Here is a 17,151-nt window from a genome sequence, read left to right on the forward strand (position 1 = left end):
ACTAGAATCCTGGCCACCAGTGAAGACCGAGGTGAAGAACTCATTCAGCACCTCAGCTTTCTCTTCATCTGTTGAAGCCATTTCTCCTTTTAAATTTACCAAAGTAGGTACGCCCGTTTTGGCCTGTCTCTTCTGGCCAATGTACCTGTAGAAGGTTTTCTTATTGTTTTTCACGTCCCTGGCCAAGTTCAGTTCTGCCTGCGCCTTGGCTTTCCTGATCCCACGTCTGCAAGTCCGGACGGCATCCCTGTATTCTTCCCAGGTGACACAGCCTTGTTTCCAGAGCTTGTACACCCCTTTCTTCACCCTCAGTTCTCAAATAATGCTTTCCATTTCCCAGGTTCAGCAGATGAAGGAAAAAAAAAAAACTACTTGGGAGGCAAACAGAGTAGATTTGCAAATAGAGGAGAATGTTTTATGACCAGACTTGCAAACATTTGGCTCCTGAAGATGCCAGAAGACTCTGCATCTGCTTTAATGAATGTGGGTTGATGTCTTCTGATTATTTCTTTGAGATCCGCACCGTTCTTAAGGAAGTAGTTTTATATCATCTATGACAAAGCCAGCATTCACCTTCACACAGAGGGCAACCTACCTGAAAGCCTGAACTGCACAGCGTTTGATAAGCGAGGAAGGTGAGCTGGAGCAGACTTCTATGAAGCATTCAGTAGTTCCTCTACCAAGGTACCTCAGCTGTCCTTCAGTTACAGCATCATTAAAGGTGGAATAGGCTCTTCTGTTCATGTCTTCTTTATATTTTGGCAAAACAATAGATGTTAGTAGAAACATTTCTTTTTCAAATGTACCTAGGAAATTACTGCATTCTGTTCAGCTGAGTGTAAAAACAGACTGCAGAGCAGCAGACGCTTACAGTAATTCATAAGAAATCTGAAATTGGTCATTAATTGCTGTCTCAGGGGATAAAGGTTTTTCATGGCATGAATCTCTTTAGCAAATACGATAACAGCACAAGTAATGCTGTTACTCTACTGGGAAAGATGTAGTTGTCCTTCTAATCCTTTTGCTCCTTTGTTGTATTTTTACAGCAGGAATATAGAGATACTTTGTGGTAAATTGGATGGTGGAAACATCTTCCAAGGGAAGCACATACAGTGGTTGTTCCAAAAAGGTGTTCTAGATCAGAGAAGTCTGTCTTTCGATTTTTTTTTTCTTTAACTTTTATTCTTTCAAACCTGTATCTGGGATCTCTTGGCCTCAAAATCTTGCATGCAGACACCAGAAGGCTCCCCATTTGTTTTGACCAAAACAGATTGATTATTTTGTCAAGATCCTCACGGTTCTTGAGGCAGTAGTTATCATATACTCCCTATGTCAAAATCACTGTTCAGCTTCTCTTCATGTAGAAGACAACTCACCTGTAGATTCAAACTGTATGACTGTTCAGCTATGAGCAAATGGCTGAGGGAAAACCAGAACAGCCTGGACATGCCGTGCCTCAGTGGTTGCCACAGGGGACCTATGGTGTCACCTTGACTTCTTTCATTTCCAGGAAGGCTGGATTTGGGTTAGCATGTAATGGGATTGGGTCTCCCTGTATCTTTATGTTGTTCCTATTATAATGTATCTTCCTTAAGATAAAATCTTCTTTAAACATAAGAGGAAAAGAGAGAAAGAGAGGGCAGCCAAGGATTGTATATGGCATCTGTAACATTTAATTATATGAGACAGGGATTTTCCAGGATGCCATTGCAACACAAAGAACATTTAGATATCAGCATCACAGTATATATTTTCTAAATCACAACACCCACGCATTTCCTTAGCCAAGGAGAAGTTTTCCTTCTATGGCTGCATATCTAAAATTAGCCTGAAGGTCAAATCTGAATAGAAATACCCTTGCCTTGAACGTGCTGGGAATGATTGGTGCAATGGGCTCAATTTTCCCATCGAAAACCTTCATTTATTTTTCAAATAACAGTTGCTTTTACAATTAAAGAGCTTGGAGAAAGGCAAAACGAAGCCCGCTGTATAAAATCATCATCAATATTCTGCTTTCATTGCAAGGCTATTTTTATAGTCAACCATTAAAAAAGTAACAAGATGGATACAGTGAAGCTATAGTACAAAAGATACAGCAAGAGGCTTCAGAATAGCCGAGCTGAGCGCCGGCATGTGAAAGAATGGCCTTAAAATGTAGAAGATGTTTGTATATAAAAGATACGCGCAACAAAGAAAATTCTAAGTTAAGAAAGATACTGTTAAGAACAAATGAATAGTTTAGGTCTAAAAATAATTGCTTAACCTGCAGTCATATTGTGTGAGGGCTGTGCAGTCTACGCTGCACAAACGCGAAAGCACCGTCTTGCAAAAAGTGCATTTATCAGCCACAGTGTTTTATTGAGTGCTTTAATAATACAAGTGTACATCAACTGATCCACAGTCAAAAGTGGCAGGTCCCTAAGAAATTTACAAGCACTTTTCTTTTAAGTAAATCAAAATACATATTAATTTGTTCAATGCAATAGCCTTTTGTGTGGGAAACAGAAGGCTAGTGATAAACACAGTCTTAGTAATGCACAGTGATTCTTGATTTTAAGCTTTTATACAAAACTTGTTCCCAGTAGCATGCACCCACCATTAAAGACTTCAGTACAAAAAAATAACCCTAAACACTACATTTAAGTAGAAACGAGATATAATTCTGAATTTGTTTGTTTTCCCAAAAAACACATGAAAGAAAAAAAACACACATTAATACAAAGCTTCGTGACAAAGCTCTATACTATTACAGATCCAACATTCTTTGCACTGATAACCAAAATTCCCTGTCTACATTTGAGGGAAACAGCTTTCAAGTTAACAGAACAACAACAAAAAAAAACCCAAACAAATAAAAATAAAAACAAAACAAAAAAGAAAAGGTTCAAAATTTAATAAAAAATAAGAATGAAGGGAAGGGCTATTGAAGCACTTAGTGAATGTGCTTGCACAGGTCCAGCAAATCCTAGAGGAGGTTCCTATGTGGCGTATCGCTTGGTCCACTGTCTGGCCATTCTGTCATGCTCTGCTCTGTTAGTCATATACTGAGTGGCAATGCTTCCAACCAGGGGGTCAGCTGAAAAGGAAACACAAACCATGAAATGCTTGTCAGCCTTGGAAGGAAGAAAAGACTGTCCTCAGATACAGATTTATTCTGTCCTCTTAGCTTTAACTGTAAGAACAAGATGTCTACATATTTTATTCTCATTTTGAAAGCATGCATGCATACAAGAGGAAAAGAGCAAAAGCATGGGGAGGAGCTGGCGGGGCAATTAGTTGCAAGTTTCTGGTAAACATATGACTTGAATCATTTTCTAAAATTATGCCTCATGAACAAATATTCCAATCATTTTAGTTTGAGCGAAGAATGGAAAAAGCAAGAATTTCAGATGACAAGAATAAAAACACTAAAAGCCATTTATTTATGGTACTAAACTTTCACAGATACCTATATTGCTACCTAAAGGGAGGATGGGCTCCAATTCTATTAGCAGGTTTTGTTTTCTTTTTCTTTTTTTTTTTTTTCAATTGTATTTTAAAGAATAAAGAAAGGTCAGAAATGAGGGCAACGAATACTATTTGAATACTGGCGTTCAATTTGTGAGGTTTTGTTGAGCATTCACGTGTCCAGAATGCTTCATGATTCTGTCCTCTATAGCTACTTCTGTATTTCCAAAAAGAAGAAATAACCAGAAAAAGTCTGTTGTCTTTAATCTGGATCTACAAATTACTGTCTAGTTAATTAAATAAAACAAGCTAGCCCTCTAAGAAAAACCAACCAAAAAAAGACTTTCCTAGAGTAATCAATGTTTTTCTCCTTTCAGTAGAGAGATTTTCCTCTTTGGAGAACCCAAACTCTTAGTAGTCCTCCTGAAACAGTAAATTTCCTGTATCACCACACCATGTCAGTTCTGCGGTACTTACATACATTTTTTTCCTGACTTAGGCTAGGCACATGACTCCTTATTAGGGCCAGTTAATAATCAGCTCTGCAGTTGACTGAAGATGGTGCCATTGAACAATACGAATGTCAGCTTCCCCCAGTACAGTCGTAACCCGAGTGTTGTGTTTGCACAGCATTATTAACCACCAGGATTCCCAGGGAGAGATGTCAAGCTGTTGGCAAAGTCAATCCCAGGTTTTTATTTGTTTGTTGATGATAAGCGTTTATGATAGGATAAGTACATTGCTTTAGCCAAATCAATTGAATGACTTGCTGCCAACATAACTGAATATTAGCAGATAATACCTAATGAAAAAATACTTTGCTTTGAAAGCGTACTTTCAGGAAGAGCCCATGATTTGAATACTAAGTTTGCATCTTCTGAATTAGTAAGGCAAGAAACCACTGCAGCTGTGGCATACTAAGACCCCATAGTCTCAGTCCTGCAAGCACTTAATGCATATGTTTAACTTCAATATCTTAATATATCCAGAGGAGGTCACCAAGGCCCAGACTTTGCTATTTTTACATGCATGAGTGTCAAAGAGGTACAGCTGAGCTAAGATCCATTTAAAAATTTTCAGAATAGAAAATATATCACCTTTGGCTCTGCAGCCAAAGAGAAGAATCACATGGGATTACTGGAAGGATTTTGTTCAGAACAAATAGGATTCTGGAAGCCTCCTAGTGTTTAAGGAGTACAAAGTTGTCTCAAAACTCATTACAAACAACCACGAACAAACTGTAGGGTAAATGAGCAACTTGGGTAATAGAGAAGTGCCAAATGTCTCTTGGCAAAAATTTAGGGACCAGGCTGAAGGAACTGGTTACAGTGGCTCAAGGCTAGATCTGACAGCGCTGATCCAAGAAAAACTTCCATGCAACTACAGAGAAAGAAAGAGTAAGGGTGGAGCTCAAAAGGAATCACTGAGCAAAATTTGATGAATGTGTTGGTTTCAATACTGTTAGGAAAGGTGGGCTTTGACCTCTGAGGCAGCTGGTGATGACTACTTGGAAGAGTATCATGACATTGTCATCTGGATCATGGTAAGTGCTTAGCGAGGTTTAGAATCATAGAATGGCTTGAGTGGAAGAGACTTCAAAGATCATCTAGCTCCAGCCCCCTGCCATGGGCAGAATTGCCACTCACCATCTCAAAATTCCATCCAACCTGGCCTTAAAAGCCTCCAGAGATGAGGCATCCACAGCTTCTCTGGACAGCCTGTGCTAGTGCCTCACAGTCCTCTCAGTAAAGAATTTCTTCCTTCCATTTAGTGCATATTTAAATGGCTGCAGCTAAGGTCTTCTCAAAACTTGATGTTGGTGTATTGAAAAGCAACATCGTGTAATACAGATTAACTCAAATCTGAAAACGTTTTTATGTGCAGGATGAATGTTTATATAGAAGTGTCTTTCAGATAAGAGCTGAAAATCAGTTTCCCTGATAACTGAAAGGGTACTGAGTATTACATAATCATCCCCAGCCTTAGATTACTTATGTGGGTTTCTATCCATATTTCTTTTTGGGCATGAGGATATATTTCAATTACGTATCTGGAAGGAGTTGGGTCCTTCCTACAGCTCCTCCCAGCCACTAGAAGGGTGGCCAATTTCTTTTGAGGTGGATGAATCCATGAGAGCAGTTTCTGATGTGAAAGTGGTGAAATCAGCTGAAGCTCAGTAACGTAGGGCTTTCTCCTGTGGAAAGAACACCCAGATCCATGTACTGCTGATGACCATATCACCAAAGTGAAGACAAGTGTGTGAGTAAAGAAAGGAAGGGAGTGAAACAGCTGGGGAAAGAGAGTCTCCTCCAAAACAGTAACCTAGTAATTGCTAGATGGGATACCAAGCTGAAAGATCAGAATAGCTCTCGCCAGAGAAGATCCTATGTCACATCTCTGTCAGAGAGTGCTGAGTTGTGTTGTCATTACATGTAGTTATTTATAAGGACTTCTTATTGAAGTCTTCAACAGGTTTTAGAAGAGCTAGTTTATTTTAGCTCCTGTAAAGCCACAAAACTGGCATAACTGCTTTGTTTGGGAAGCTAGGACAACTAGTGAGGAGGAAACATCTCACTTTACATCAGTCACCTTGTTAGTGTCACACTGACCATGTTGATGCAGCATGCTGCATTTGCATCGGTGGACATACAGCAGGCACATGAATTCCAGACATGCAAATGGTCCTTTCCTGCTCCTGCATGAAGCTGTGCACCTTCAGGCCCAAGCCACATTGTCCTGCTGGAGGCAGCAGCTGTATAGCAGGCCCAAGCAGACAGACAATTCTGGTAACACTCAATGAGTCATGACTTGGCATCTTTACAGACCTCATGGGGACAGGCTATAAAATTCAGATAATCAGACAAACTAAATTAAAATAATTTCAAATACTTCATCCTGCATAGGCTGTGACCATAGTGTTCAAAATGCTTGAAAAGAGAAACTCAAAAACTATCCCTTCAGAGTAGGAAATAGTTGAATACAGACCAGTTCTTAGCTGGGCTGCATAAAATGAGGAATATTGTAAAAATATCCATCAATACAACAAAATACATATTTATAAAACAACTGCTGCATAAATAATTGAAAGAGAAAAAGGAATACTCAGGATTCTTAGAACTGCTTTCCCCATGTTTCTCATTACTATAACACTGTTTCTTGTTTACCATTTGTATATATCTGTTTTACTCTCAATGTTAGGAATTTGTTTCCATAATTAGTAAACTGCTCTAGTTTTTTTTTTTGGAAGTAGTGTGATTCATCAGTGAATCAGGGCCATTTCAGAAATCCACTCCAAATGGGGCTTTGTCCAAACAAAAATGAAAAACAGGGTTCAGAATATAAAGCTACATCAGAAATACATTATCAGAATGACCTAGTGAAATTAACAAAAATAAAGCCACAATAGATTAGTAACAGCACCAACTACCTTTCAAATATACAGAAATTAAGACAAAAATGGGACAAAGCTTTGTTACAGGGAATACTAACAATCTCTGGCAATGTCATTCTCAGAAACCTGGGCCCTTACAGAAACGAACTCAATCAAACTTTGGGCAACAACTAGCATGGCAGGATGCTCATACACTGGGACCTCTCAGGTCACCAGATGCACCACGCCTGGCTTGAGAACTGCTGTGTCCTTGGTGTGATATCCTGTCCTGTGGCCAAGCAGAGACACACCAGCCTGCAGGGTGCCAGAGAGTTGTTCTTTGTTATTCCAGCTTCCCAAATATGTGCTGCACTTAGCTAGAGAGCTGGAGTTCCTGCCTCACTTAAATGTTGGATATGCGGCTCTGTAATGACTTGTGATCTTCTTTTGCAGCCACTTAATATGACTGTATAAGGAAGAACATTTGTGTCTCATATCTGTTGTAAAGCTAATCAAATTTACAGCCCAATTCTGGGGAGTTAATGCTATTGGGGATTTCAATGAGCTGAGGTTTGGTCATTACAAAATTTCAGCTGTGTTTAATGCTAGTTATACTGCTTTATCATTCAGAAGACAGACTATAATTCTTCTTTAAAACTACTTTCCTCCAAAATAAATGAAAATATATTGCTATACTGTATTTTTCCCTGCTTGTATTTTTACAGCTATTTCTATGTCAGCAAATAGCAATTTCAGAGCAGAATTCATCTCCTGGGCTTTTCAATGCTGTTTTAAAAATACAGAGAACATACTCTAGTGAAATAAAAAAATATGAGAGTGTATTTAACAGCTTGATTTCAATGTCTCTTCTCCATCAGCCACACAATATGCAAAGAAATTCCAATTGTTAGTGCCAACATGGTTAAAGAGACATTTAGACTTAAAATGTACATTATGGGTATTTGTATGCATTATGTATATTTACGAGCACTTATAAAAGAATAATATTTCAATTGCAGTATTTTGCAGTTTTAATAGACAACAGCTGATGGAGCCAGTTATTACACCATCATAAATGAGTTCTCAAAAAGATTTCTGGGGCACCTTAAAAACTAAAAACCACAACCATATAGAAGTCTCAGTTTCTTCAGCCAAATATTTACAACATATATATATGTATTTTTGTCCAGGTACAGTTTCAGCTCTGTATCACAGGGAATTCTGATGAACTGGCCTCCAGCTGATGAAGCAGAATTAATCTGGAGGAATTTCCAAAGGTAAGGTGCAACTTGAAAGGTCTTTGTGTTCTGACTATATAGTACTCCTTCAACAGAACTATGAGACACTCTGTGAAACTACTTGTACTGAAACATCAGTCACCAAAAATGACATCTGCTTTCCTTTGAGCCAGCTGTGTGAAATGTAGAAGAAAACAAAACAAAAAATTGCTTGTTTTGTTTAAGCTACTTGGACTTCTGTTACATATTTAGAAGAATTTTTGACTTACGGAACCCAGATTGTTTTTTTTAGAGCTGCCTCTTTTCACAAGTATTTTGTTGCATTGCTTTTTGAAACAAACAAAAATTGGGAGTGCTTGTTTTTCCAAAGCCTAAGGAAAAAAAAAAAATCAGGTGCTCTCTATGTCACCTACAGTATAGCTGCCTTGGAATCATCTTTGTACAGCAAGATATGTAGAATTGGCTACACAGAAATGAAAGCAAGTTCATGTTTTCAATAACTATGGTTTGTTTGGTGATTTTGGTGCCAACAGCAGTGCAGGACAGTATATATTCCTACAATGACTTGCAGTGCAAGTCAAGATCTCAATACAATTTTTTTTTTTTGTCTTGTTTTTAATATTGTACCAATCTTGAAAAAAAAAACAGGTCCCAAAAGCCAAACTAAAAAAATAAAATTAAGCTTGACAGGGGAAAAAAAAAAAGGAACTTAATAGTCCTTTGAAACACAAGTTTTCTAAACAGCAAATGCTGACAGTTTGATGTACACCAGAAATAGACTTAATTAAAAAAAAAAAATTTTACCTTTAATTACATTCTCATATTGTTTTCAGTGGCATCCAGTCATAGGAAGACTAGCCAGTGAAAACTGAAGACAGAAGAAGCATGATGTGTGCTATACCAAATATGTCATAGAACAATTTAAAACTCCAAGAGAAAGGGATTAAGAAGGAATGAACTGTTTGTGAGTAATTTTTATTCACTGTGTCACTTTGCCTTAGGAGGTTTCCATAGTTTGCCACATGTCATCTCTTTTAAACTTAATCAACTCCTAGAAGAACATGTCAAGGATGCTGTGTGTCTTGATGTGGAAAATGAGGTATGCAAAATGCATCATAGGATCCTTCAGTGATCTTACAGCAGCAGTGCTGCTCTCTGTCTTGCTATCATTAATAATAATAGACTAAGTAATTCTTTGGAGGAAGAGGCAGGTGAAGTGGGACACTGAATTACTCCACTAACCTTTCACCTTCAGAAAGAGTGCTGAAAAACCAGAGGACAAGTGAAAATGAGTACAGCATGGCACTAATCCCTGTTTGTGTGGCAATAAAACTGGCTTCACAGTTGGAAGTCTGATCAACACACGCTTATAGACTGGAACAACAGACTGATTCAAGGCAGAACAAAGAGCAGTAGCAGGGCTCTGGATTGCTTTACACACCCTACAAGCAGAAGTAGAATTTATTCCTGACTTTCATAAAAATCACAGTTCCAGCTATCCATTGTTAATGTATTTATCCATCTACAAGGCTCTTTGAAAACTGTACAGAAGAATGATGAAGTGATCAGGTCAGTAAACACTAAAAAAAGGAAAACAAAATGAGTTGTTCCAGCAAAGGAAAAAGTAATCCTTGGAGGAAAAAGGAACAAATTCAAGAAAAATCTCATGTTTACTAGGAAGCAACATTTTAGCAGTTGTTATCTACAGCAGAAATCATATGATACAGAGTATAACTAATTCTGCTTCTTGTTTCAGGAGTTAGTTGTGCAGATTAGACTAGTCACATCTCAACAGAAGAGTTCTAATACATATAGGCTACATCAGCATATTAAACTATTAAAACAACCCTTCTGGAATTGCTTTACAGCTCACATACCTCATTAGGCTGCTCAACTATGGTTGATATAGCTTAGTGAAGCAGGCAACCATATGACCTTCAAGGGTTCCTCCCACCAAAGGAAAATAACAAGAGATGCAATAAGATACGTGTGACATGATCTGCTCAGAAATACAGTGATCTAATGTGTTGGAGTCAGAAGAAATAAAGAATGACTTAGTTGCCTCACTTCTCATTTTCAGTTAAAACCCAGGACTATCTTTCCAGGAATAAGATAGGGAATAAGGGAGTAAAGGACAGATGCACAAGAACTTAAGACACAGTCTCACCAGATATCAACATTTACACTAACAACATCCAGGTTTAGAGAACTAATAGAAAACTGTGGTATATACAGTGGCTTAGAGACTGTATAACTTTTAAGTCTACATTTGTCAGAAATTTTGAACCCAACATAGCTACGTCAATCTAGTGGTCGCTATGCCAATGCAGGGCTAAAGGAGACTTATAGTTTTGTACTAGGCTTCCTGAATTGCATTTGCCAGTACATACTTAGTCATCCAGTTCTTGGTTACCTCTCTAACTATACACCTAAAGCTTTCTCCTCAGAAAAAAAATCAGAACAGGTGAAGAAAGAGAAAAAAAAAAATACAGAAGATCCTGAAGTCCTAGTCTGTTGGATAGCCAAGATACGTGGCTGGACAGGTGTAGCACCATAATATGATGGAAAGTAAAGTGATAATAGTGGGGTGGGAAAGTCTTTGGCTGCAGCAAATAAAGACAAGCCCAAACGCAGCTGCTGTGGACACAGAAATAAATGAAAAAAAAAAAAAAAACTGTTTACCTCTAAAAGACCTCAGGTAGATAGGAACATCCAGCAAGATACCCTTACTTCCACTGCCAACCCTTAAATGAGGTCTGGGAAGGGGTGGATCCTGGCTCCTCCCCTTCCAGTGACTCAGATGCATTGTGTGCACCTGAGTTCCCTTGGGTTGGCCCTGCCTTCATACCAGGTGTTCAATCAGTGGTTCAAGCTGTGACTTAGCATTTCTGCTACAGCCAAGAAACCAGGAAACTAATATGTCATGCTGCTTAAAAGATGTGAAATGTTGGAGTGTTCCATAGTCTTCACAGTTTGCAAGTTGTTATGATGACTCTAAGAAAGTTAAGTGGTCTTACAGCAGAGCTTTAATGTCTCACCCATGAAACTGAGATAATGCTTCCCTGTCACACCACATATTTAGAATAAGTACTAAAAATTGGAAGCTATTGGATGATGTGGTAAATGTGACTGAATAGATCTGTTGTAAAGAAAAGGTAAGATATGACTTGAGCTCTGTAGAATTGTGTCAATGGTTTACAGGCTGGTTTGGCCCGGTTCATCAGAAACACATCTGACTTCTTCGTTCACATGGGGTCTGGAGAAGCTGTCAGACAAATATTAAGGCATATATGACTCAATTCCAATGTCCAAACTGATGTCTGGAGGAAAATGTTACCTGTCTTCAAAAATAAAAGAGCTCTGCAAATCCAGTTCAGCAAACATTCACTTACTAAAACATTTTGGATACATGGAAGGAGAAATTCATCCCTCTCTAGACTTGCATTTGATTGCTGTCAGGCTACCTACCACAGATCTGTTTGAAATATGAGGCTGCTTCAGAAAAAGATGTTTCAGAAATAAGGAGTATTATCTGGCCCGATTTTACTAACATGACTCTTAAAGGGAAGCATTGGCAGTGATTCATCCCTGGATCTTGCCAAGGGAAATCATTCTTGTCTAAAGAGTAAAGGTTTTTTTTTTTTTCTGACTGCTGTTTTTAGCAGGGTTTCTATAAACTTCAGTGGCTGACTGTGAGTTAGCTGAGGCAATCATGGATCAACGAGGCACAGTGTACTGATCTTGAAGAGCTGTCTTTAATTAGGGAAGAACATGCACCTATTAGAAATGCCAGCATGCTGGAACAATTAAAGTTCTGAAATAACACACTTTGCTTTGATGCTTGAATGCATCTCAAAATTAAAGCATGGATACATTAGCAAAGTATCTGTTCATAACAATGAATTCAATAGAGAAACAGTCGTTGCTATTAGTAAAAAAATTAATAAAAAAGTTTTAGTAACTAAGAACTTGATGTGGAAGACACTGCATGGTACATGGCTTGATAAAAATTTCAGAAAACATAACAATATGCAGTCAGCTCATGGAAGATCACTGCGTCTAAGGAAATGATAGCACTCTGATCTCAAAATACTGTCTAGCAAAGTGCTACTATTCATAATGTAACTGGTATGCATCCATAGTTTGATAACTATATTTTCAGAAAAATACTGAGGATGTTTTTTTTGTTACAAGATTTACTGAGGAAGGAATAGATATTTTATATAAATAATGGTATGTTTAGAATTTATATATTTTAAAGAACAAAGAAGCAGTTTTCTTCCGGATTTCTGTCTTCTCACTTCCCACTGATTAACAGCTCTTAGCAAAGGGGTGACCTATGGCCCTTAAACACCCCAAACAAACACAAAGCAGTTGTGTGTGAATGCATTTCCCATCACCATGCTTCGTATAGTGATAGACATCCTATAATCACAGGTAGATTACTCTGCAAGAGAACCATTTGGTCCACACCAACTTGTGTGGATTCCCAGGTGACAGGGAGGAGAGGGAGTGTTATTGCACAGGCACTGCACTGTCTGGTCTTCTGGTGGCATTTTGATGCTGAGAGGAAAACACATCTCAAAGGCATCTTCATTTTCAGGAGAAGGGTTTGAACATGAGCAGTACCAAAATCTTTGATTTAGACACACACCAGGGTCATTTTAGGTCAGATGCATCTGAATCCTACTCTTGAATCTATGTCTTTGTTCCTTTACTGCAATTAATCTGTGGAGTAACTAGAAAAGCCTACATATGTTATGAATGCTGCTTATTTTGGTATAATCTGATTTTATTCTTCTCATCCATTTAGATCTTGGTATTAATTTAACTTATTTAAATCTAAAACTGTTATTAGGAATCCCACACAGAATGTCAAAGGAATAAAAGGCTTTTATTTACTAAAAGGTGTCTTGGTGAAGAATTTTGTGCCTATCAAGGCCAATACGACTCCCTTGTCATAGTTCAGAGCCAGAAATCCCTTGGCGAGTTGAACATCTCTTGGAACAGGAATAGGAACTTCTCTGTGCTTTGCATTAGCACACCTCTCACTGTTATCCAATAACTCAAAACATTCTGGCCTCTCTTTTCCCTCTCTTTTTATGTTGTCTATGCTTCCCATTCTGCAAAGAAACATGAGGAAGGAGGTTGCAGGCTGTATCTGACTCATTTGCACCAAGAGGCACTGGAAGGAAAATGCCTGGAAAGCAGAGTTTTTAGGAGCTCTGTCAGTATGGCACAGCTGAAGCTTTTGATGGGGCAGACTATCTGAAGCTTTTCTGGACTACAGACATGGATAATTTGAATCAGGTTGTGTGATAGCAAGCTGGGATGTTTGGCATCTAAGGACGATGCTGTACCAGTGCACAATGGCTCACTAAAGCATGTAAGGCGAGGTGCCATTCTGCATACTTGCACAGGCCTACTTGCACAGGCATACCTGCATACTTGCACAGAGCAATGTTTCCAGATGCTGATCAGTGACATGACACAGTGTGTTGCAGAATGGGAGCAGGGTGCTAGCTCTGGCAATGACCGAGGAATCAGCAGGTGAGTGAGAAAATAACCCCATTTTAGTAACCAAATGGACTATCCATTTCTAAATTAACTTCTGAACATGAATATAATTAGCTTAATTACAAACAAGTTCTAATGGGATTAGAGGGAAAAACAGGTTAAACAAAATAATTAGCATCCATCATGTAGGCAGGTTTTTAGCTCCTGGATAAGTTGCAATGAAGTTACATGGCAACCCTGGATGAAGATGGAATTTGATATTTATAGTGACAATTCTATATTTAGAAATAGATTAAATAACTTTCTTTGGATACTCTCCTGTGTGAGGGATCACACTGATTCCATTGTTGTGCCTGGCTCAATGATATTCCATTTGCCAAGGAATTTTAGGCATTGACCTATGAAGTGCTAACACTGTTATTTAGGAAAAAAATGTACAACTTCGAGCCAAAAATATCCATGGAAGATAATGAGGCCATTCCTTCTGCTAGTTTAATATTGTGTCTTACAGTTATTTCTACTACTTTGACACTTTATCTAATCTACATTATAAAGACTGTGTGTTGAAGATTCCAGACTTTGAGAATTTTTCAAAATCAAATTCATCTTTAAGTTGCAAAATGTTTCAATCCAGAGAAGGGCTGTTTTCCTAAGCCTTGTTCAGATCATGCAGACAGTTTACAGATCAGACTCTATTTCTGTATCTCCAATACGAACATGAAATCTTATGGTACAGTCCACCCTTAAATTAGGGACAGGTAAAACATACACTTTGCTACTTAAGAAATAGTCTCCTACTCCAATTAGTTCACCCAAACTTAATTTGCTATGGAAAAAAAGGGATTCTGAAACACACGCAGCACATAATTTGTCCTATTTGTTCCCTTTGATGGATCTGCAAAACAGTAAAAACCCAACAACTGTATCCTTCTCCCCGATGAATAATACAGAAAATTAACCATGCAAAATAATAATAAAAAAGATATATCTTGCAATAGTGTAAATCATCTCTGCAGGCAGAATCTGAACAACTCATGAATACTAATTTCTAAAATCTTACTCAAGAAAATGAGAGGCTAAATGATTTATCAGCTAACATATTTATAACCAGGATTAACTTTTTTTCTTTTCAGGACTGATTCTACATTGTTGTGAATCTGCTAGAGAGCCAAATGTAGCAGGCTTCTTTTCAGGAACTTAAAGAATGTGGAACAGTGTCATTTCTATGGTGAAGCAAGAATAATTGTATTTTAAGTACAGAATGAAGCAGCTTAAAAATAGTTGTGTGAATCAGTGTCCTGAAGGTGCCTCACAGGCAGTTAGAAATATACAGTAATACATTTCCTTCTGGTTTAGCTTTCGTGTAAGAAAAGGCATAAAGGAGAAAAACCAAAGTAACCAACCAACTGAAACAAAAAAAATCTTCAACACTTAGTAGAACTGAACATAGTCCAATTAAAAAGTCTGGGGTAAAATGATGCCAGTTTATTCCAGTTGAGATTTCAGCTGTTTGTACTAATTGGAATAGTGGATAGTAGATGAAATTATTGTGAGATTAGAGAATAAACTGTAGAAATGCAGATAAGATGTGATGTCTGAAGTTGTTTAATTTTAAGTGTTAATTATTTTTCCCTTAAGTATAAACAGATCTATTACTGAGAAAATATATCCATTAAGGAAACAAGAATAATTCTCATCAGAAACAGAACTGTCTAAGCCCAGAAGTGCTGTATCTACTTCATTCCAAAGACTGTGGTGTAATTAAGGACATCCGTATTGGCTAGACAAAACCTGCACGAAACAAAGAAAATATGCATAACAAGTATTCTGTGTTTTATATATTTGAAGTAATTAACTGCTTTATTTCAACATTAGAAGTCATAAAGCATTTAACATTGATGACTTCTTTTGGTCTTGGTTCACACAAAGATTTAATATGCATGTGCATTAAATCACCTGTCTTCTCTCTAAGGCAATGGCCTTAGGAAATCTCTATTGGCATTATCTTAAGCTACAAATGTTTACTGGAGGCAAAAAGAATTGTAGCCTTTTGTATTTGTACCATTTATCACTTGTGCATTTTCACAAGTGCTTTAAATTTTAAGATAGTTAAGGTCCCTTTATATTTATTTCTCAATACAGACATACAAAGCCTTTTCACTTGTTTTGGGTTTTGGTCCATCTCTTATTTAATCAAATGCCATCAAAGTTTGGGCACTATTATGTCTGAAGTTCAATTTCTCTCACATTGCCTTAAATGAAAAAAACACTAATCACCAACAATAGTAGTAGAAAATGTATTGAAAGGGATAAGAAATCATTAGCAACATTGTCAGATCTTTCTCATTTAAGGAATGATTAAAATCTAAGAATAGATTAAAATCTATTCTGGGAAAAAAAAAAAAAGGAAAAAAAAAAAGAAAAAAGGATGTGACAGGTAATCTTATAAAGGAGATTTTAAAAAAGAAGTAGTGGTCTTGCTGATCTTTTCCATAGTAAGAAAAGAGCGCAAGTAAGAGATTTAGAGGAAGTTAAAAGGAACTAGATGCTTCATACACCAAAGAGTTAAACACATACAAGAATACATGTAGGAATACTAGAAGATAATTTAGCAAAATTAAAAAAGAATTGAAAAGCACACTGGTCATGGCACCATCTAAGTTACCACTGCAGAAGCTATTACTGCTCATGCTTCAACACACAGTCTGATCATTAGTTGTGGTTAGGAGGGAATTTCCTCTCAAGTATTACTGTGTGAATAAAGTGCTTTTTCACTTTTTACTGAGCTGCTGAGCAATGAGCAGTCGCAGGTAACATATCAGACCGAATGGAGCATGATTGTTTTTCTGCTGGAGAATGACTATACCATCATTCTTGGTAGAGTTACAGATACATCAGATAAAAAAAGGACAGAGTAAGAGCATGTGTGACAGCTACCTGGAGCTACCGTTAATGACTGTATTACACTTCAGACGCCACAAAATCCAGATTGTACATTTTATTTTTAAAAAGGAAGTTTTGCCATTTACTTTCTAAAATACACAAATCTGCCAATATTCTTATGCAGAGAACTCTAGAAACTTTGCAGAGAAAAAAGATATTTTAACAGATCATAGACTTCTGAAACCATTATGGTGTGTGAAAATATTTCTTAGAAATCCTTATTCTATAGTTGTTTAATCTTTTTAATGATGTCTTATGAGTTCTGAACGGTGTAAATCTCAACGCATGAAATGCCTCTATGCTCCTGAACAACACTCTTCTACCCACAAGGTGTTGTCAGTGTGTAACTGAAAAAAGCAAAGAGTCAAGCCAAAATAAATAGCAACCCTGATCCAAGCAACCTCTCCCTGCACACATCATGCAGAGCCGTCACACTGCCAAATGAACAGCATCTCAGTCAGTTCATCTGCATGAATCGGAGGACTACAGGCAAGGAACCTTGTATGGAGGTGAATACTGACTTCAATGCATTGGAAATGATGGTGATGATATTGGAATATCACAAAATTTGTGCCAGGTGGGTTCCATGAATGTTCACACAGGAACAGAACGAACACCGTAAGCAAGTATGTCAGG

General features: G+C 37.6%; 1 protein-coding gene across 2 annotated transcripts in view; it reads right to left on the reverse strand.

The window, feature by feature from the left end:
• Positions 1-321: 321 nt before the first annotated feature.
• Positions 322-17,151, reverse strand: part of LOC116227103 (ubiquitin-conjugating enzyme E2 E2) — a 208,310-nt gene continuing 191,480 nt past the window's right edge. For both annotated transcript variants that reach the window (XM_090142578.1, XM_031590219.2), the window contains exon 6: positions 322-3,076. In XM_090142578.1, the coding sequence (XP_089998704.1) occupies positions 2,979-3,076 (98 nt within the window). In that variant the 3' untranslated portion in view covers positions 322-2,978. The remainder of the gene's footprint in view (positions 3,077-17,151) is intronic.

The sequence above is a fragment of the Phasianus colchicus genome, chromosome 6, assembly GCF_987193195.1.
Source record: "Phasianus colchicus chromosome 6, bPhaCol1.hap1.1, whole genome shotgun sequence".
NCBI classification, from domain to species: domain Eukaryota; kingdom Metazoa; phylum Chordata; class Aves; order Galliformes; family Phasianidae; genus Phasianus; species Phasianus colchicus.